Below are 24110 nucleotides of genomic sequence, written 5' to 3' on the forward strand. Positions count from 1 at the left end.
AGCATTCATTTTCTTCGTGATGACAATTCTAGGACCATGATTGATGCCCTCATTTAATTCTTCCACATAATGAAAAGTGACCACATAAAAAGAAAATTTTTATGTTTGCTTTTTAATTTTGGGACCTTTTTGAACCCAAGGAGCCAACCACTATTTACTAATCATACAAGCAATATATTTGTCCCACCGCCACGTCTCTCGCTCTCGCTCGTATTAGAAGTTTCAAATTTGAATTTGGAGATGTATTTTCATTATGTAACTCAATAATACAGCTAGCTTTCGATAGATCAAAGAAAAAGAGGTCCTCGTGTCTTACTAGGACATATGCGAGAGAGGGTTTGCAATTATAGATGACTATCTCGAGCTTTGTGATTAACTCAATGAACTTTTAGCAAACTAAATAACAATGTGATCTATAAAACAAGATTTTAATGAAAAATTTTAATATTGTAATGTTTGCGAGCATGAATTTTGTAAGATTTAAATTTGAGTGAATTTAAACAAATTGTGATGCAATTTTGTACTGCATCTTATCCAAATCTAATACAACTTCAAATTCAAAGTCACTCTAAATATAAGGTAAGTGTTTGAGAGTATGAAATTCGCACTTTGGACTTAAATTTTCAATACAATGCGTGGGCTTGCAAAAGGTAATTGAGGCGTGCAAAGGTTTCCTTTGATGACCATATGAAGATTGGCCTTCCAGTACAAAGGCAAGAGGGAGCTTGAATACAAGACTCGTGCATTGAGCATACGACAGTGCCAATAAGGGTCGTCGCTGAATGGATAAAAATTAACGGATAATAGGTTGATCTTTCCCAAGATTGTCTTGTGTTATCGGGATAATTATAAATATCACGTGTAGGATTTTTTTTGAAACTATTAGTTAATTTTATCTTTTTTTAAAAAAATAATAATAATAATTTGGGAAGGCCGAACATAAAAGTTTCAAGCATACAATTTCCCAAAGCAAGCACTCATAAAGCTTCAAGCGAGAATTCTTATTAATTTATGGCATGAACCTTTTTCTCCCCACATTCTCATCATTAACTACCTTTTATTAACATAAAATTAAGCTAGCTAATCAAATCTGATACAGTGATAACCCAAAGAAAGATCCAAAAGAACCCTTCTCACAGTCACAGTCACCACCTAGCCATGCATGCATGAGGTCATGACAGATCCAGCTGCAACTTTTCAAGGATTTGATGTCTCTGACAATTAAAAATCCGACGTAAACAAAAACCAATTAATTAACACAGCTAAGAGGCGAGAAATTAACAACAGCCGATCGAGGCTTTATACATATACACAGTTACAACTAAGTTTATATAAATAACATACAAAAGATTTCTCAGATGGATCATATATTAAAAGATTGATTATACGTACAAATATGAAATGCATGGTCGTCGTGGATAGCTAGCTAGGCATCCAGGGAGGCAGCTGCATGTTTCTGCACCGTTTTAAATTTTCGTGGCATATTTAAGAGAGTGTGGGAAAATTGGCGAGCTTTATCGGTTTATGATCTTGGCCTTTACTTGCTTCTTTGCTCTTCAAAGAATTTGATCGGTGGAAAACTGATGAGTGAATTTTTCTGAGCCTACTGCTTGCCTTCGGGGCCTTCTTTTATGCTCATCTCTACCCCTTCGACCGCACCAAAACCTCCATCCTCGGCAATGGTGGAAGCCGAGTCGATCCCCGACCCTGCCTGGATTTCCTTGAACATTGCCATGACTTGGATCATGGTAGGGCGCCGCCACGGTCGATCGTCCAAGCAAGCACAAGCTACCTTCAAGTGCTGCAAGAGCTCAATCTCCAGGCTGGGGTCCTCCGTGAGCTCCGAATCAAATATGTCGCTTATTCTCAACTTGGTGTGCTGCTTCACCCACCCCACAAGGTTGTTGTCCCCAAAATCGGATGAATCTGTAGGCTGCCTTCCCGTTAGCAGCTCGAGTAGAACAACACCATAGCTGTAAACATCGCCCTTCGTGGAACATCTGAAGCTCTGGTAGTACTCGGGAGGGACATAACCAGGTGTGCCTGCAAGCGTGCTCACGCTCAAATGGGTGTCCATCGCACTCATCAGCCTTGCCATTCCAAAATCGGAGACTCGGGCTTCCAAGTTCTCATCGAGCAGGACATTGCTCGATTTCATGTCCCGGTGAATGATGTGGGGAATGCAATTGTGGTGAAGAAAAGCAAGTCCCCTAGCAGCTCCAATGGCTATCTTCCTCCTTGCCGACCAACTCAGCTTGATCCCGGCTTTCTTCCGGTCATGCAAGATATCTTCCAGGCTTCCGAACCTCATGTATTCATAAACCAAAAGCCGTTCTTCCCCAACCTTGCAATAGCCCAAGAGGGGCACAAGATTTCGGTGCTTGATTTTCCCAATGGTTTCCATTTCAGCGGTGAATTCCCGATCCCCCTGCCCGCTAATGTGTATCAACTTCTTGATGGCTACAATGCTTCCGTCTTTCAGCTGGGCTTTGTAGACGTCCCCAAACCCTCCAGAGCCAATGAGACTGTCATTGTGGAAGCCATGGGTGGCCTCAAGAAGGTCTGCAAAAGTCAGCTTTCGAAGGGGCTTCTCAAAAGTGGCAAGATTAATACTCAAAGCTTCACGGGCACCGGTTAGCTTCCAACCTCCATTGGCAGTCCCAGAGTGAGAATTGCTGTCGATATAAATATCGAGGGCAGACGAATCCTTCTTCCTCCTCCTCTTCTTCGCCTCCACAGCAACAAAGATCAATCCAAAGATACAAAAGAGGGAAAATAACAAACCCATCGCCACACTCCCTGCAAGGGATGCTTGTCCGCGGGACTTCCTATGCTGGGAATGCGAATTCATGCCCGAATTCCCCCCACATCGAGGGAGAGGGTACCCGCAGAGGCCGGAATTGTTAATGTATCTATAATCAGGAAAGGATTCGAACTGAGATGATTCGGGAATCATCCCCCAGAGATGGTTGTTCGACAGATCGAGATCCGAGAGCAATGTAAGGCTTGTCAAGGATCCAGGGATCACCCCTTGGAGCTGATTGTGGGAGAGATCAAGAATGTTCACACTCCTCAAGCTCCCAAGCTCTTGGGGGATTGGACCAGAAAGATTGTTATGGCCTAAATTCAAAACTTGAACATAGTACATAGTCCCACCCTCCTTGGGAATACTACCGGATAACACATTGTAAGAAAGATCAAGAAAAATCATGGATCCATTATTGTTAAATGTGGGTTGGATTATACCTCCGTAGACTCTCGTGAAGTTGCAGGGGCTTCTGGTTGAAATTCTCGGCAGCTGCTGTTGCCTAATTCCTGCAAACTCGACGAGGTTGCCTGCTCCGTGACACCCTTTATTGCTCCCATCATTCTTAATGTAAGCAAACCTCTTTCCGGCGACGAGACCAGCAACGATGTTGCCGGATTGCTTGAACAGAGCAGGAGGAATTGTGCCGCTCAGTAAATTGCTATTGAGATCGAGCCATATCAGTCTCTGGCAATCGCCGAGCTCCGGCGGAATCTGACCCTGAAATGAGTTGTTTCCGAGCTTGAGAATGGCTAAACTGCTTAACCGCCCGATCCAGGGAGGGATCTCGCCACTTAACCGATTGTTCGACAGCGAGATCCAATTCAGATTTGTGCAATTGCTCAGACCAGAAGGAATCGATCCGGTCAATTCGTTAAAATCCAAAATAAGGCTCTCCAGCATCCGCAGGTTCATCAAATCTTCGGGGATTTCTCCCTGTAGCTGATTTAACCAAATCATCAAGTCACGAAGGTTTGACAGTGATCCCAAGCTAGAAGGGATCGTGCCCGTGAGGTAATTGAAGCTGAGATCGAGGGAGACAAGGTCCGAGCAGTTGCCCAGAGTCGCCGGAATAGGTCCGGTGAACATATTGTTCTGAAGATACAGTTCCTTCAAGCTGTTTCGAGAAGATTGACAGAGCCCAGAAGGGATTAATCCGGACAAATTATTGGAACTAACATCCAAAGTCTCCAAATGGGTAGGCACCGACAAAGTATCCGGCAAGACCCCGGCGAAGTAGTTGTTTGACAAGACAAGCTTCTTCAACTGAGTCATTTTCAGCACAGTATCGACGGGTAATTCGCCGGAGAATTCGTTGCTAGACAAGTTAATAGATTCCAAAGAAGAACAAGAGCTTAAACTATCGGGAACCGTACCAAAGAAATTATTGTACGAAAGATCGAGCTCGACGAGGGTCAAGCACAAATCTGCAAGATTCGCCGGCAATCCGCCCTGGAATTTGTTGTACGAAAGATACAGAAACTGCAAGGTTCCGGTAGGGAGCGCTGGAATAGCGCCGGAAAATTGATTGCTCGACAAGTTCAAGAAGCTGAGTTGCTTGCAGGAAGAGAGTTCGTCCTTTATTTCGCCTGAAAATTTGTTCGCCGACAGATCAAGATACTGCAGAGCTAAGCAATCCCCGAATGAGGGCACCACTGAAGTGAAATTGTTGGAAGATAAATCGAGGTACTCCAAATTAGCACAACCGGAGAAGGGAACGCTTCCGGTGGCCTTGTTGCCTCTCAGAGACAAACGCTTCAGCTCGCCGCAACCCACCGGTAAGAGGGATGAAACGACGTTTTGCCCCGAGATCCGATTGTAAGAAAGGTCCAGAGTCTGCAAATTCTTGAGGATTAAGCCGACGGAACCGGAATCCTTCACTCCGGCAGAAAACTCCAACGGATTAAACGACAGATTCAGAGATTTCAAACCAGAGCAAGCGGATAGACCTGAAAAAATATCCGAAACAGACCCAGATAGACTATTGTTGGAAAGATCCAAATCAGTGAAGAACACACTGCATCGATATCCAGAAATGGAAGAAACAGAGCCGGTGAGATTCGCGGAGCTCAAGTGAAGACTCTCCAAGAGCTCTAAGCTCATGAGATAAGAAGCGACGGAGCTAAAATCGGAGCTAAGGGGGAAAGAGCTTAGGTCTACAAAGGAAACACGAGCTCCCTTACAGGAGACGCCCCTGAAGAGGCAAGGGTTTTGGGCTGATTGCCAGTTTGAGAGAAGAGCAGGGTTGGGGAGCGTGGCCTTAAATTGGAGAAGAAGGTGGGTGTCTCTGTAGACGCCATTAAGGGCTGAGGGAGAAGCTTGGAGACAGGGGGAAGTGAGAGAGAAGAGCAATAGGCAGTGGTAGACAGAGAAGAGCTTCTGGGGAGTTAGGGAGTGGCAGTGCGCAGTAGAACAGAGAGTGCTCATCTTCATTTCTGCGATTTGGGAAGCGGGGTATAGTCTAGAGCTTCAGTTCTGCCATTAGAGAGCTCATCTAGGGAGAGAAAGGGAAGGAGGAGAGAGAAAGCAGAGAGTCAAAAGACGTAGCAAGGAAGGTGAGAAGGGTATTTATCGGGGAGGGGACGAAGGGGCGTGGGCACAGCTGTTCTTCACATGCCATGTGACAGTCTCCCCTGCTCTCTCTCTCCCCTCCATTTTTCAATTTTCACTACAAAACTGTCCCTTTCTCTCTCTTCCCCAAACCCCCCCCCCCCCTCTCTCTATCTCTCTCTAAAATTGTCTTTCTAGGTTACTGGGAACGTGAGCTTAAAGAAGAAGATAGATCCATCCATGATTCATGCTCAAAAGCATACACAAAAAACCAGTCTCCCTCTCTCTCACACACAGAGACTCCGGTTTCTCTCTCTAAAATTCTCTGTTTGTCTCTCTAGCTTTCCGCGTACGTGCGATCAGAACAGAGATGGATGGATCCATCACTGTCCATTAATGAAGATTCCATCCTCTGAACTTTAATTAATTGAATGAAGGGGTTCCTTCACGAGGATTAGGATTAAGATGAGGACTAGATTAAGATTGGTGAGAGATTAATTAATCAAAAGCGCATGTGATTTTGTCAGTTTCACCATTTAATAAGAATGAAAAATTTTGACAGACAGCATGGATCCATTCCCTGTTTCTGGCTGCTTAGGTAAATTTAATCATAAATGAAGGGCCTAATGGAACCAAGACGACTCTGCGCGTGTCCTAAGCTCCCCCTTTCATGCAGAGTAATACCAATTAATTAATACACTCTGTTTCGTTGTACTCTGTTTTCTCAACACGATTTCTTTAAGCAGAATGGCTTGCTTTGCTTGGCTGAAGCTTCACTCCCCATGCACTTCATCAAAAATATAATATACGCACTTGGTGTGGGTTTGTGAGCTGCACATTCTTTAATGGAGTATTGGTTAAGATTCAAAACCCCAATTCAATAAAAATAAATAAAAATTTCCTTTTAAATTTTTTGAATAGGATGCTTTTGATAACAAAAGTAGCCAATTGTTAGTTTAAGATTAGTTAACCTTAAAAAATATTATTATCCATAAAATTATCTTTTTACCCTTGTATTCAATTAGTTATATATATATATTACTTAAGGATGGCAGCATCTCCATTTATTTATTGATATACCCTCATGTTTTACAGAGGAATATCATGTTTATAAGACAAACATCGAGAGATTATAAATAAATAAAAAAATTAAAAGTCTTCCAAAAACAACATCAACAATCAACCAAAAACAGGACCATAAATTCAAATAAAACTAAATAAAAAATAAATCTAAACAGACTTATCAAAAAAATAATAATAAAATTAACTAAAATCAAAAAATCTAAACCAACCAAACAAAAATCAAGAGGTTAAACTAATGACGAAAGAAAGTAAGACCCAACATATCCATCCAAATGATACCTTTCAAAAAATATGGTAAAAGATGTTATTCTTTGTAGATGACATTGTTTCTCATTTCGTCTTCTCTAGCGAAAAAACTAACTGCACTATTGTCTTCCCTATATTGATGGATCGTCATGAAATTCACTCCTTTTAGCTCCGCCACGAGGTCCTCTCTAAAATCCCAAAGATTCTACAAGGTATATCTACCTTTCCGAAACCAATCAACAATAATTCGCGAGTCACTTTCAATAATCACATTAAAATAATGAAATCGTTTACATAAACGAATTCCTTCTAGAATTACTTTTAATTCCGCACTATTGTCCGTATCATTGCCAAAATAGCTTTAAAAAACTGCTTTCACCATGCTATGGAAGTCTCGAATAATTCCTCCGCCTCCTGAAGTACCCGAATTGTCCCTACAGCTCCAATCACAGTTAAGTTTTATCCACCCTATTAGGGGTTTAACTCACGAAATAATTTTTTCAGGCCTGACGCAAACTCCCTCTTGCTAAATTTGAAACTCTTTCAAAATCGTAATGTCTAATATCTTCAATTTTCAAAGAGAATTAGAGCTATCAGCTAAAAGATTAACCCAGTATCGAACACTTCTCTATGTCTGATCTGCACTTTGACAAACTCCTTCCATTCTCGCTTTACATTTGCGGTTCTAGAGGCTTCACGTAATCAAACACGGAATCAGACCGATTAAAATACCTTTAATAGATGATTTTCGAGCATAGTGGAACCAGTTTGCAATTCTGTTTTTCGAGGGAAGGAACCGTTGGAAAGAAATCCCCAACACCACACTAGCCCGACGCCAAACTTTTGAAACCACCTCGCCTAAAGAAAGAATGTGATCAGTGTTTTCCTGACTTCTCTGCACGCAGCAATCACAAGTTAAAGTCATCAATTTTCTTTTAGTCTGAATTCTATCATCTACTGTCAAGCATCTAAACCAAACTTTCCATAAACACATTGAGATTCTTCTAGATAATAAAGAGTGGCAAAACAAGTCATTCCACTTAAAATTATCACTTCCGCTCCTTACTGCCTCCCATGAATTAGTAAAATATATATTTTATTTCATGATAAATTACGGTTAACGTATTGTCTAATATTTTTTTATAAATTGAAGTTATCTAAATGTTCCTATTTCATTATCAACCATATAAACCCATCAAGTAACATTCATTGACATCACTAAATAAAAATAGAGAAATATGAGGATTCAAAAAAATATTCTTCACTAATAATGCATGCATTCCATTGTCATATAAATGAAAGCTTGAGTGCAATGACAAGTACTAACTAAAAAATATATATATATATATATATATTGCACCCTCCCGAGGGTGCCTCGAGTGGCAAATTCAAAGTTGTCCTAATTAAATAACTTGGGTTCAAGTCACTTTTCCTTTTAGGGGTGGACTCATTATTTATGTATATTAGTCAAGTGTCCAAAGAATTGTGGACAATATAACTGTAGCCTAATTATATCTTTAAATAAAATTTAAAAAAAAAAAATAAAGGAGAGGATCAAAGATTTAGATGAATAGAACATGAATCCATCTTCCTTTTTCTTCATAAAATATAATTGGAGGAGAAGAAATGACTAAATGTAGCCTTTCATTAAGGGCTCCATTTTTAAAGAATGAGCTGCCTCATGCCTTAATTTTGTATAGAAAAAAAGTAAGAAGACTGGGTGGGAGATTGAACAAAAAATTAATTGGTGAATTTTTTTAAAACAATTTAGGAAAGAAGCTTTGTGCAAAGTAAATGAAATCTCTTTTATGGCTTTTACATGTTAAAGCCAAAGAAACTATTTTCTTTGGTACTCCTTTACACAACACAACCAAACAATTGATTTTTTTCAAATGGTTTTTATATCTCAACAATGAAAATAGGAAACAAGAAACAATATTGATGCTAAGTAACAATATTGATGCTAAGTAGTCTAAATTTTTTGTAAAATAATAATATGAGAATTGCAATGATAGCAAGATATTGATTACTACGTGATCCATCAGTTGATATTTTTTAAAAAAATTTGAACTTATAGAGAAAGAGTATATTTGAAAGAATGAGGGAAGAAAGCAGACTGAAAAAAATTGCTCCCTCGTCCCTTTCTTAATATTCAACAAACACATTCTTGAAACCTAGTTGACTTTTTCCATGAACTTTTGTAAGGAGTCTCTTGAGAAGAACATTATGGAATGTACAAATGGTTGTTTTGAAGAGAAAATCATTTTACTGAAAGAAATGTCCAACTAATGGGGAAATTATATAGGAATCTCGTCCTCCATGTGTCTATGTGTTTGTATTTTAAATGCTAGACACATGGCAAATTTGTCTTACACTTTTTAATATCAAAGGGAGACTCATTTTCAATTAAGTGTATAATTTAGAAAATATTTGGGGAGGTCCCCTATATAATTTCTCCAACTAATTACTAGAACAAAATGTCGAAATAGAGTCAAAATAAAGATCATCTTAATAAATATTTTTCATCATCTTGAATCTCAGCACCTTAATTTTTCATGATTTTTAATTTTTTTTTTAAAACAATCTCCTATTTATAGCATCAACTACTTGATTGAGTTTTTTAGATTTATGCTTATAAAGAAAGAATTATTATGACTGAAAAAAAATTAAAAAATTTTCATTGTTAAACATGGCAACTATTTAGCATGTTTTGAGTACTTAAATTTCCAAAGCCCGAGGATCCAAATAAGGAATAACTCTATTGGAATAAAATAATGACTCCAATGATCAAAAACTTTAGTGATTGCACAAAACCATTTATTACAAGTAAAACTATTTATTACGTACGTATGTTCTGATTCACACAAGTCATAGGTTGTCCTTTCTGACTAAGAGCAACATAAATTCCTATCAAATGCTTTGGAAAAATTTAAAAGACCAAAGACTAGAGATTTTATTCATTTTAAATAACCTTCCTTCAAACACACACTAATTGGAGCAAGGAGTACTTGCATTGTTTGTTAGAAAGAAACTATGTTAAAGCATTGTATCTTGTAAAGAGTTTTAGGAATATGCTTACAAGTGACTACTTCTATCTTCCAATAAAACAACATATCCTAGGAGCACAATGCTGTAAGTGAAAAGTGGTATGCTATAAACTAGAATATTGTCAAAGCAAACAACAACAAAATACCAATAAGTGGTTCAAAAATACAAGCCATCACGTGCATAAAAGTACTAGGACTATTGAAAGCTCAATAGCATGACCACCCACTCATAAAAGGTCAATTATTGGTTTTCAAAGTTATATTTCTCTCATACCCTCCAGTTAGTCAAGTAACATGTACCTAAATCTAGGAATTGGAAATCGACATATTATTCTTGATTATTAATTACTTTGCGATTATCAACACTATTGGAAATGTGGTTCATATTTGAGTGGAATGCATATGTCGGGAAAAGCATCGTGAAGCGAAGAATAAGGAAGCTTGTTGCAATAACCATCAATAGTTTCCCCATAACTATCAGCGGTTTCTGTTCAGTTTGCAGGATTTAACTCTCAGCTTTAAACCATCAACGGTTTCGTTCGGTGCAGGTTACGATTTTTTAAATTTGGTGATCAGTAGAGTGGGGGGATTGGAGGATTTTCCTCCGAGGATTGCTATAAGGATGATTTAGATAGGTTATAAGGTTCCTAAATGCTTAGGGTGCATAGTTAATCAATATTTGTAACCCTAATTATAAGCTTGATATTGTGATAGTGAAAAATTCAGTTACTACTCTCGTGAACGGAGGCACATTGCCGAACCATGTAAATCTTGTGTGTTTGATTATTACTTTTGTTGATTCTCTTAGTGAATGATTGCTTGTTCCTTATTGTACATCATTGAGTGCTTGCATTGCTTTTTTCGAGATTGATTCGAGTTTGTGTGACGTTTCCGCTACGCACTTGCATCAACAATTCGTATCAAGGCGCTAATTGCCACCAACAATTGATATCAGAGCTATTGGTTGCAATGGCTAGGATCTCTTTGATGAAGTTCGATGTTAATAAGTTCGATGGAACAGGAAATTTTGGATTTTGGCAAAGGAGGGTCAAGGACTTGCAAGTGCAACAAGGTGTGGTGATGGCAATATACGAAAAGAAGTCGGAAGGCATGGATGACATGAGTTGGAAGAAGTTGGAAGTGAAAGATGTGTCCGCTATCTGGTATTGTCTAGCTGATGACATGATTTATCACGTCATGGATAAGGAATTGCCGGCATTGGGTTGGCTGAAACAGGAAAGCTGGTACATGTTCAAGTCACTGACGAACAAGTTGAATCTTAAACAAAAACTATATTGGCATAAGATGATATAGGATTCAGACCTAACTCAGCATATCAACAGATTCAATCAGTTCATTAGTGATGTGAAGCAAGTTGATGCGAAGTTTGAGAAAGAGGACAAAGGATTGATGCTGCTTCCCTACCTATGTCTCCTATATACATACGAGAATCTTATTACAACTCTGAAATGGTAGAAAGAAATCCTGGAGTTGGAGGATATTACAAGTGCATTGTTGGGGTTCCATCAGAGGAAGAAGGCTAGCGATGAGAGTTTACATGGTAAAGGGCTCGTGGTGAAGGGGAATCAAGATCATGGGAAAAGCAACTTTCGGGGTGGATCTAGCAACCATAGGGCTCGATCTAAATCTAGGAAGAAAAAGGATATGCGGTGTTTTAAGTGCGGGAAAAGGGGGCACATAAAACCCAAGTGTGTAGAGAGGATGAAGGGGAATGCTCAAAGCAAAGAAGGTTCATCAAACATGACGAATGTAGTAGAAGAAGGAGACTTTGGGAGTGGTGACGGTGATAAGCTCTCGGTTTCATCTAGGTCAGATGAGTTCGCAGATTCTTGGATCTTGGACTCGGTGTGTTCTTATCATATGACACCCAAAAGAGATTGGTTCACTATGTATAGATTGGTGAGTTCTAGTTCGTTCTAATGGGAAATGATGCTACGTGCAAAGTTTTCAAGATGGGGAATATCATAATCAAGATGTATGATGGAATGGTGAAAACGTTGTGTGATGTCAAGCACACATCGAATTTGAGGAAGAATCTGGCTTCATTAGGCGAGCACCTTGGATTGTAACGGGTTTAGTTACAAATTTGAAGGTGAGGTAATGAAGGTGAGCAAGGTCATTCTGACCATGATGAAAGGGAAGAGAGCACTAGGGAATATATACACACTACTTAGTACCATGGTTGTAGGTGGAGTTGCAACCACCGAGTCTGAGTCTGATAGTACCATTTTGTGACATATGCGTTTAGGGCATATGGGTAAGCATGGAATGAAGGAACTTTACAAAAGAAATATTTTGAAGGGGGTCAAATTATGTAAGCTGGATTTCTACAAATACTATGTGCTTGGGAAGCATAATAGGGTTTAGTTCATGATAGTCACGCACAAGATGGAGGGAATACTATACTACATTCATTAGAACGTTTGGGGACCAATGAGAGTGGTATCACGAGGGGGCACATGTGTATTTAATGAGTTTCATGAATGATTACTCTCGGAAGGTCTGGGTGTACTTCATGCGGCACAAGTCGAAGATGTTTGCCATGTTTAAACTGTGAAAAGCTGAGGTGGAAAACCAAACTGGAAGAAAGATTAAGTTCCTCAGAACATACAGTGGAACTGAGTACACAGACTCGCAAAGAGTTCTATGACCAGCATGGCATAAGGAGGCATTTTACTGCACGTCAGACACCACAACAAAATGGTGTGGTAGAAAGGATGAACTGAACCCTAACTAAAAGGGCTTAGTGTCTCAGGTTGAATGCTGGGCTCACTATGAATTTCTTGGCTGAGGTGGTTAGTATGACTTGTTTCTTAGCAAACAGATCACCAAGGGCATTACAAGATGAAAAAGTTACTGAGGAGGTATGGAAAGGTAACGAGGTAGACTACTTCGGATTGAGAGTATTTAGGTGTTCAGCCTATGCACACATTCCTGGTAAGGAGAGATCAAAACTTGAGGTGAAGTCTAGACAATGCACCTTTTTGGGATATCAGAAATGTGATGACCCGAAGAATAATAGTATTTAAATGATGATTAAGAGGGTGGAAAATGGAGATAGTACAGAAGGAGGAAGTTGACTTTGTCGACGAACGCTCACTTTGGAAGGAATAACCGAGAGAAGTTATCAGGGCCTCGTTGACGAACACAAGGGATTCGTCGACGAGGGTATAAGAGGACCTCATCAACGAGGCAAGATTCGTCGACGAGGAAATACCGAGAGAGGTTTTGAGCAGTCTGAATTTCGTCGACGAGGAGTGGGTTTCATCGACAAAATTATTGAAGGACTCATCGACAAGATGACGTGGCTCGTCAACGAATCCAGTCCTATAAATATCAAAAATCCATATTTTAACTTCACCATTAAGAGACCTCTCACTCTCTCTCTCTCTCTCTCTCTCTCTCTCTCTCTCTCTCTCTCTCTCTCTCTCTCTCTCTCTCTCTCTCTACAGTTTCTCTCTCTTCTCTCTTCAATTTCGGGCCAGATTTTCACCGGATCGATGATTTGAAGCCATCACGACGCTCTTGGAGAAGTTTTCTACATATCTGCCAAAGCGGATCATCGGTGGAACTCCATTGAAAATCATCCTTGAGTTGAGGTAAGGCTTTTTATGCCGAATTCGGTCTTACGGTAGTTATAAGAAATGATATACACGTGAAAATACTGAAGTTTAGTACTGGGAGTTTTCATTTTCAAGGTATTGATCAGGAAATCCTACGGGTGTGAGTTCAAAATTTATAGGGGTTTTTCTCAGTAGCCAGGTAAGGGAATAAACTAAAACAGTTATTTTCACGCAAATTACTATTATGTATGAGCAAATTGATTTTCTGAAAAATATGTACGATATTTGAATATTATGGAATAAATGCATGTTTGGGAAAATACTGTTGTTGTACGAGAATTATGGTTTTTGAATGAAATGTATGATTTACCCAACTTTGTGTGGCATGAATGTTATTTTTCATGAAAAGTGTCATGATATGGAAGATTTTACGAGGAAAGCATATTTTCAAGTATTATGAAAAGATACATTGTGTTATGATGATTTTGACAAATACATGATAATTGATTTATTTTCAGAATGGATGTATGAAATGTTTGGCACAAGGCCGTAATTATGAAATATTCGGCACGAGGCTGTAATTATGAAATGTTTGGAACGAGAACATAATTATGAAATATTCGGTATAAGGCCGTATTTATGAAATGTTCAGCGCAAAGCTATATTTATAAAATGATTTATGCGCGAGGTCGTATTTATGAAATTATGAAAGATGCTATATTATCACGTATTATATATTATCAGAACTCGAATGTTAGTTTAGTTTAGTTCAGGAGCTCGATGTCGTAGCTATATATAGATCAGATATCTATGTTTAGACTTGTGCTAACCACCCCACGAGGGGGTGGGAGATGAATAGTCGATATGGCTTTCAGTGTAAAGTTGTAGACATCCACCTGGCAGTCCGGACCAGGGTGTGGCGGGCCCATCGTATTTACAGGAATTTTTGACTTGGCAGTGGTCGGCCAGCCATTGTCGGGTCCCACCTTCAGGCTGCACAACCCGTCATGGGGGGTAATACATGACATCAGCTAACTATTCATCCTGGGTATGTTTGTTAGAAAAGGTGTATTCCCAAAAGGGGGGCTGAATTGGAAATCAAAACTTTTTCTCCTAGGTTAGTTTATCCAACAATAGTATATACACAACCTAGGGTCAATCTATGCAATTTCCAAATATGCCGATAAATATAATATATGGAAATTCAAATCAACGCATCATTCACTTAATAACATACATGTGCAGTAAATGTAGAGTGCAGAAATGTAAACAAACACACAATATGTTATCGGGGTTTGGCCAACTGTGCCTACGTCCCCGCCTTTAGCTCACAAGCTAAGGGATTCCACTAAAGGCTCACTTAAGGGTGGAGCGACACCGTTTACAACCAGGTCAAATTAACACAGGGCTGACCTCAACCTACACCAGGTCAATTAGTGGGGCTGACCTCAACCTACACGTCTTAACAAGATGACGCACCTAACTTTCCTAACCAGGTCTAAGCCAATCCGGGACTATTCCAGGGCTAGTCTCCCTCTTCAGGCCCGTGCCTGGAAATACAACCAAAGTGTATTACAATCAAATGGTAAAGTGATTGTGCTTTCATGTAAAGCAGATATGTACCCAGATGTGCGCAATAACATATACCACAATATGATTCAATATGTAAGCTCAATGTGGTCTAAATGGTTCGACTCTCAAAGGTATTTTCTATTAGTGTAATGCGTACATGAGAGTGACAAACAAACAGTCTTTGTATCACAAGATATGTTCAATAAATAAGTTCACACAAAGATGTATAATCTCAAGTATTTCAATCAGTAGGATATTTCAAGCATGTGAGTATCAAATGAAATATGAGCTCGGTTTGCAAAAGATGCGTAATCTTTGTCTTCAGCAAATAATATATAAGTGAAAGAATATTGCAACAAAAACCACTATCTCATAAACAAATATCTCTTCAAATATATTTATTAATACAAAGCACACTAGATATTTAAAAACGATTTTGAAAAGATTTTGCAAATAAAATACCATAAGATCTTCTCAGGATATTGCAATGAAGGTGCAAGCTTAGAAGATCTAACAAGGTCTTCTTAGGATAGACTTATCAACAAAGTCCCCTAAGAATCCTTAGGTTTTGCTCGCTAATAAAATCGTGCCAAGCAAACAAAATAAGGAGAGCAAACCTATTCAAACATACTCAATCCACTTACAAATGATGTAGGCAATGATAGAAGGCAAGCTTGAGTGAATGAGGCCCAAAAATGAGTAGAATAGAGTTTTTATTTTTCAGAGAATTCTTCCCCAATCAAAGTGGCTAATCTCTATTCATTTTCTCAAATGAACTCATATATATAGACATGGGAGAAAATATGACCGTTGGGGACCTATTGGGTATTATTAAGAAAGTTGAATGATGTTTAAAGCATTTTAACCTTGTTTAAAAAATATTAACTGCGATAAAAAAATTAGGGCAACCCGAGAGGTCAAGTCGACCAGAAATGTCTCGGTCGACCAGGACTCAAGTGGTACGGTCGACCAAGGGTATTTTGAACTGAGTGGTCGGTCGACCAACGCAAGGCGATTTTCCAAATTTCTGAGGTTCGGTCGACCAGGTCATTTTGAACTGGCTAGTTCGATCGACCAGACTACTAGAAATTCTCCCGAGGACCCTCCGATCGACCAGATAGTTGGGGTACAAAAGTGGCCGGTCGACCGGGAGGTTAAAATGTTGACTCCCAGGTTGTTCGGTCGACCAGGGTCAAATGAACTACAGGGTCTTGGTCGACCAGGACCTTGGTCAACGGTTGACCAAGTTATGGTTCGATCGACCAGGTAAAAAATGAACTGATTTGGCCGATCGACCGAAAGTGCACCAAGTGTGCATTTCGGTCTTGTCTTGACACAATCAAACCCTATTTAAGTGCCTAACAAATATATGTGTACATGTGTGTGTCTTAGGGTCACTTGGGTCCAAAATAGAGACACCGAAAAAGTCCGGTGTCAGTTGACCTTCGGTCAACCGAAGGGTACACCCTAAGGTCTTTCTAAGGTCCTTTCTTATTCATTGTTTGTTTGAGCTTACGTAGTAAATCATACATGTGATGTGTGTGAGCTTATTACAAACCAAGTACCTACTTACTATTACAGACCAATTAAATATATTACAATATGGAATAAAACTTTGGTGTTCGGGCTTTACTTGACTTTGTGCACATCTTTATTTTAACATTCTTGATTCCTACACAAAAACTCAAACACTCATTAGATACAATGAGTATTTGTCATAATCAAAACCGGGCATGACCAATAAGGTCAACAATGTTTTCAGTATTATCAAATATAACAGAAGTTTTATGTACGATATGATTTACTAGCAAATATGAAAGTATATGATGATTCAGTATGTTATGACGAATGTTTACAGATATATGAAATGTATTGTATATGTATAACTGCATTATATATTCATGTTGTCACACAGCTGTATTTAGTTTATTTTCCCTTACTAAGAAGTGTCTCACCCCCGAACATTAAATGACTTTTCAGGAAACCCAGAGAGACCGGCGGGTCAAGGCCGCCGTTGAGTGAGTTGAACTTTCCTACTAAAAGGGTAAGCGCTGATCTAGGATCAGGAGATTTTTTTTGTTGTATGATCCTAGGTCTATTTTGATTTTTGGAGGTTGTATATACACATCCAGTATTTTGGTGATGTAGTAAACTTTGGTATCATGTATATTATGGTTTGAGAATGTGATTTATATTTACTGCTGCGTAGGTTTCCGCTGTGAATGACGAGTGCCCTCATTACCCACGGGTTCGGGTTGACTTTTTTATTTATTATGTTTCATGTTATAATAAGATTTTGAGGTCATTACAAGAAAGGCGTGGAAGGGTTCAAGTTGTGGGATCCAGTGGTAAACAAGGTGGTAATTCGTAGAGACGTGGTTTTCGATGAGAAATCCTTGTTGCAGTGTACTTAAGAGGAAATCGAGAAACAAGTGCCAAAAAATCACAGCAACAACAAGCATGCAATTCAGGTGGAGTTGGAGACTCAGGGCAAAAATGTAGGGAGTTCAAGCTCGACCGATCAGCTAGCAGTGCAGGTGGATTCAGAAAATTTAGGTGGAGATGGCGATCGATGTTCAAAATATAGGGAGTTCTATCTTGGATGACTAGCAGTCACGTCACAATATAGTTGTAGATAGACCTAAACGATCGTCAAGCCACACCACCACCACCCCCAGTGTAGGTACGATTTTGACGATCTAGTGTCTTATGTGTTTATCACTAGCAGCGGGGATCCTACTACCTTTCAGAAGATCATGCACAATCAGGAGAAAGGTAGTTGGATAGGCGCTATGGTGGAGGAGATGGAATTGCTGCATAAGAACCAAATGTGGGACTTGGTGGAGATTCCAACTAGAAAGCGAGCAATCATATGCAAGTGGGTGTACAGGAAGAAAGAATGTTAGCTTTGGTGTATTCCTAAGAGGGGGGTGAATTGGGTATTTAAAAAATTTGTCCCCAGGTCAACTAATCTAGCAGCAGTATTATACAAACCTAGGGTCTTTCTATTTAATCATAAACCCAATTAACACATGTACAACATATAATAAATTAAACAAAATACATACATGTGCTGAAAATGAAAGTGCGGAATATAAACTGCGAAAATTAAAAGTACATGCACAATATGTTATCGGGGTTCGGCCAATACTGCCTACATCCCTGCCTTTAGCTCGTAAGGCCGAGGATTCCACTAATGCTCACTTAACTGGTGGAGTGGCACCGGTTACAACCAGGTTAATTCATGGGGTTGACCTCAACCTACAACCGCACCTTACCAAAATGGTGCACCTAACTTTCCTAATCGAGTCTAAGCCAATCCGAGATTATTCCACAAGGCTAGTCTTCATCTTCAAGCCCACGCCTGGAATACAACAAATATAATACAAATTTTGCATACAAATAAATGCTTCTTAATTGAGGAAACTTTGTTATTCGGCACAATCACTAATTAATGCACCTCAAGAATATATGAACTATAAGCTCGGTGCTCTACGTGTGCAATCAACACTTAAAGTTATGTCTATGAATAATCAAGCACAAGAGTGTTCTAACAAGCTATTTCTTTGAAACTAGATTCAACAAATCTCAATACTAGATTACGGTTTCAAAGATGCTAATCAAATATTCAAACTAGCTCAAAATATTTTCCTTAAATGAAATAAGCACAAGAGTAGTTTGAAGTATATAGATTCTAAAAATATTTTGCGCACAAAAGATTATTGCTATAGGAATCTTTGCAATGGCAATGCAAAGATCCTCAAGCTACAGAGTTTTTCCCAATACTAGATTTATCAAATTAAATTTGTGGGATTACTCTTGCTTAACTCCCCAATATCAATAACAGCCCATCAAGCAAAATAGTGGGAGTATTAAGCAATCTACAATAAAGCAATAACACAAGATAAACTCTCACAATACTTTAGATGATCATGGAAATGGATATATGAGACTATTTGGAGTGGAATAGGCAAAATAAGCTTTTTGTGCTTGAGAGGATTTTTCACTAATGATTTTCTTAATCTCCTGCTAATCCACACAAATGAGGTCGTATATATAGACATAGGCCAAATTATAACCATTGGGGATGTAGGGGTCCTTATTAGAAATGTTTTAAAAGCAATCAAGAAAATTAACCCCATTTAATTAAATTTAACCTCGATAAAAAATAAGCAACCTGAGAGGTTTCAGGTGGTTGAACCTTAGTTCAGTCATTTGAATAGACTCAACTCAAAAAGCTATTTTTAAACGTTCAGGTGCCCGAGTCTATAGGTATCGTTGGCTGATCCAAGGCGATTTTCCTACTACTTGCGATTCAAGTGCCCAGTCTAATATTCAGTTAACCGAATTGATAAGTTTGGTCGCTCGAGGCCATTTTAAATGCAAAGGTTCGGGCGCCCAGGTTGGTGAAAAGTACACTAGCACATGTTCGGTCGATCAAGGAAGATACATGCAATTTGGTTCAGTTTGTCGAGCACAAGTCAACATGTTGACTTGTCCACAGGTCGCCTGAGGCGTTTTGAATGCCACAGGTTCAGTCGCCCGTCCTTTCTCAAAATTTTTCATTTAAGTCCAATTTTACTTCAGTTAATTCCCCTGATATAATAAGTGACATTGGGGACTATGTGCCCTATTTGTAGGTACCTAAAGTGTTGTGCAAGGACCTAGGGGTCGATCTAAGGTCATTTTGCTTGCCGAAAAAATTCGGCGTCGGTCGACCAATCCCTTAGGTCAAACTACGACCTTGAACTTTAGTTCCTACATGCATGTCATTCATTAATTATTACAGACCATTCCTATATTACTATTACAGAACCAATATTAAACTTATAAAATTATAACAAGAATCTTCTGAGTCTTCTTTTGCTTCAAACCACTATGTGCTGCATGCCATCAATATAATCCAGTTAATATGATCCCGCACACAAACTTGAAATTCATCAAATACAAAGAGTATTTGTCATTATCAAAACCGGGATATGACCAATAAGGTCAAAAATCTCCTTCTTTTTGATGATGACAAATACTTGCCTACTTCTCCCCCTTTTGGCAACAGCAAAAAGGACATAGATAAAAATTGAAGTATATATAGGCAAATAATAGGAAAATATCATTCATATACAAGATATGGTTTGAAAAAATTTTAAGAAAATTCGGCATCATGCCGTTGAAAATAAAGCACTTCCCAAAAATACCTGTATAGAAATAACCTAATTGAGTTCAACAAATGATTTACAATAATTTGCTCAACTCAAACAGTCCAGTATATCAAGAAGTATTACTTTCATCATTCAAAAAAAAATATACTCATACAATGCAAAATGAATGACAAAGTATGAAATATAACAATTATGCACAGAAACAATATAACTGGTTATTAAAATATTCAAATGACATGAAAAACGTAGTTAAACTAGAAGTATCCTCAAACCATTGCGATTTAAGCATTTCATGAGACCCGCAGAAAATTTGAATTTAAAGACATGCGGTATATAAAGAATAGGTTTGAGCATAAATATGGTCTAACTAGTTCACGCGCATTTTTATGTGTAGTTATTGAACCAGTTATGCGACTTTAAAACCATATATGTATATAATAATAATAAGGCAAGAGAGAAAAAATTTAGTTTTGAAATTCGTCCTTGCCATGAAGTATTACAATATATATGTATATATACAAATATATATATTCCCCTTGTGATGTTAGTTTAAAGTACTAGGGGGTTGCTTGCCAAAAACAATTTAAAAATCATGCAAGCAAGCAATATTTTTCTGGTTTGTTAATTAAGCACACAAACTAAAATATAACCAGAAAACTACAACCATGATGATCCTAAATATTTAACAATCACATGCAAGATCATATGGCAAACACAAACAACTTGTGGCAAAGCAATATATGTCAACTTAAGATTTTCACAAAGATCATTTCATTTAAGCACATGTCATAGTGAATTCAACACAAATCTAAGCCTCAAAAGTTTGTGAGCATAATATGATAGGCATTTTAATTTTAGATGCTCCCCCTATCAATTTGAATTTTAGCTTAGATGCGATAAGTTACTTATACTAGATAAAGAATTATTTCATTATGCCTAGTAGTATAAGTCATCAATCCAAATCTTTAAAATCAACTACACTGAGTATTTGTCAATTACATCTGTCACTTGATCAGTATAGTTGTCCCTATAGAGCATAGATGCATCAGAGAGTGTATATTAAGGCATGCAATAATGTTCATGACCCAAGAACATTCCATATCAAATCATAAGCCTTTAAGCACTGGATATAATATTTAAGGATTTCAGAAGAGCCTCAACATTCAAAAAGCGAGAAGATGCATATAAGTCATTAATGCACTTCCTATAGGGATGTATTTTAGTCTTTCTAAATCTTTGATGATTATGCTAGGATGAAGTTAAATATTCAATTAGTTTTCACTCATATTTTTAAGAATATTTTAACTTTCATTTTATTATAATCATCTTTAAACAAGGTTTTACTTGGGAAAATTTTTCAAAATTTCAGCAGCATGCCATCTGTAAATTGGACATTTTTCCATAAAACCTATATCTGATAGTGGGTTATTTTCAACAGATAAAACATATAAAGCAAGTCACAACCTAATATCCACAACTAGCATGCAAATTATATCACTACATCCACCATGCAGGATGCTTTCAACACAAGCATGCTTCCGAGTAGTTCAATCAACAACTCATAAAAGAAATAAACTATCCAACAGATGATATGAACAGTAACTAACAATGGATAGTTATGAGATTAGTGTAGAGTTATTCTCACAAGAACGTATAGACATATAAGCGTAAATAAAAAATGAGAGCATTTTAGTTTATATAGATATAAAAGATGAATGCTCCCCCTTAATTATGCACTTGACTCATTTAATGCCTTTTTCTTATTTTTCAAATTATTTAGCCAAGAGATCTAGAATTTTTAATGATATATGCTTGGCTTTGGATGAATAGGCTTAGAGGACCAAAAAGTCACAATGTATATATCTTTAAGTGAGCTAAGCCTATATTTGCCTCTTTTCTTATGATTTACAATATGTGAGAGGCCTAAGTTTAAATGCTGCCTTGTCTTTCTTATCATTCATGCATAGGCTTCTCAGTTATTGCATTTTCATATATGTTGAAAGCAATAGCAATCATATTAGCCATTTAACTTAACTCACGAAGCTGAAGCTCTAATGGATTTGATTTATTGTTTAAGAGCTTATGAAAGGAATTTGAATAAATATTGAACAATGCTCTTCGGAGAGTGAAAAGTATCCTATAGATATGATCATGATTTGTAGTAAGGATACAAACCAATGGATAGGTATAGTCTTTATCGGATATGATCGTGGTTTGGTAAAGAGTTCCTATGGATGGGATGGTGAACCAAAATTTAGAAGATTTTTATATTTTAAGCACAAAAGGGAATATTTTAGTTCATCATTGGAACTAAAATCCCTTAGTGGTTGCCTCTAATTTTGATTATGGAATGATGTCTTTAAGTAAGCACTAGTTGGAATAGGGACTGATGATCATTAGTGCTTAAGCCTAGAATGATGACTGAATTTTGATCAAGGCTTTTAAGTTCAAGGATGAGTTTAGGATTTAATGATATATAGTATGAGATGGATCCCCTAAACCACAAGCTTGAGTGATGGACAATGTATGCTTAACTTAAGATTTTCATATTTGTGTGAGTTAAGCAATAAGAATTGTTTACTAGGCAAAATGCTTTGTCTATTTTGAAAGCGAATTTTATTCAATTTTTGTATTGATATGGTTATCCTATGATTCTTAGTATGGAAATAGTGTATAGTGAATACATATACTAAGAATTTTCATTTTAAGCACCAACCACTTCCTAAGCATACAGTCATCACAACCCCTAAACTTAGGAACTAAGGAAGATTAAAAATATTTATGTAATGTTAATCTAGGTCCATTTCACTTTAGGTCCTACAGGGTTTGCTTTCATGATAAGCTATATCATTTCTTATCCAAGCCACGGGCAGCTCCATATGAACAATTATGTTTAATGTGCCCCTTTCTTTTGCAATGTAAGCAAGTTATGTATGTGCATGAAATAGTGTGCTTTTTGATTTTATGTTTGCACAAAGAAGCATGATTGTGGGATTTATAATATGAACCCTTTTTGAAAAATTTATTTCTTTTGAATCTTAAGGATTTATTATGATTATTCTTTCCATATTTTACTTTGGGTGAAACTCTGAAATAACCACTTACTTCTTTCCTTAAGAAAATAATTTTCAATATCTTTTTTATTTTTCTCTTATCAAGAATAGCATGATAATCTTTTAATTCTCTCAATTGTATAGCTATCCTTTTGTTTTTATTTTTCAGAAAAGTTTTATGATATGACATTCTAACCAAAGACTTATGATTTTAAATGAATCCTTTTCTAGTTGTCTATTCAATGATATGCTTTCATCATAAAACTCATTGTATGATTCAATACAAGATTTATCTCTATAACTATCACATGAATCCATGCATACAATATCATTATCAGAAACAATTGATGATTCATCATAAGATATATCACAGTTATTACATGAACCATTGCATGCTATGTCAATAGTAATATCACAACATTCAACAGATGATTCATCAAGTAATGTGTACCAGGGATCAATAGATGAATCATCATATGCAATATTAATTAAACCAGAAGGAGAAATATATACCTCCTCGTTGGTTATTGCAATATGCTCATGATCTGCCATTACCTGATCATTAAGACTTGGAGCATTTGGAGTGACAATCTCCTTTTCCTAGGATTCTCCATATTTCTTTTCAAGTTCATCATAGATTTCCTTTGCATTAGAACATGCCATAATCTCACAAAAAATATTAGTCTCTAAAGCATGGTATAATAACTCCATGGCATATGAATTCACATGCAATAACTTTATATCATTTTCATTACCTGGCATACAATTTCCATTCACAATCACTTGCAAGGCCCTCCAGTTCATAGATTTTATGAAAACACTCATTCTAATTTTCCAGTGGGTTAAATTTTCACCACAAATTATAGGAAAGCAAGTAGGTGATTGTCTCTCACCAAATGGGGATACACCAATGTGAGTCATCTCGATCTTTTAGCTAATATGTTTAAGTCAATGTCACGAGGCTCTGATACCAATTGTTAGCTTTGGTGTATTCCCAAGAGGGAGGTGAA

General features: G+C 37.6%; 1 protein-coding gene across 1 annotated transcript; it reads right to left on the bottom strand.

Annotated features, from left to right (window-relative positions):
- Positions 1 to 1277: 1277 nt before the first annotated feature.
- On the bottom strand, positions 1278 to 5860 carry LOC131160501 (systemin receptor SR160). The gene has a single exon (XM_058116262.1). The coding sequence runs from the start codon at positions 5237 to 5239 to the stop codon at positions 1604 to 1606; it is 3636 nt and encodes a 1211-aa protein (XP_057972245.1). The 5' UTR covers positions 5240 to 5860; the 3' UTR covers positions 1278 to 1603.
- Between the last annotated feature and the right edge of the window lie 18250 nt (positions 5861 to 24110).

The sequence above is a fragment of the Malania oleifera genome, chromosome 7, assembly GCF_029873635.1.
Source record: "Malania oleifera isolate guangnan ecotype guangnan chromosome 7, ASM2987363v1, whole genome shotgun sequence".
Lineage (NCBI taxonomy): Eukaryota > Viridiplantae > Streptophyta > Magnoliopsida > Santalales > Ximeniaceae > Malania > Malania oleifera.

What these genes read in the sequence shown, in the direction of transcription:
- LOC131160501 (XM_058116262.1), bottom strand. Translation starts at nt 5,239, where the DNA reads ATGAAGATGAGCACTCTCTGTTCTACTGCGCACTGCCACTCCCTAACT.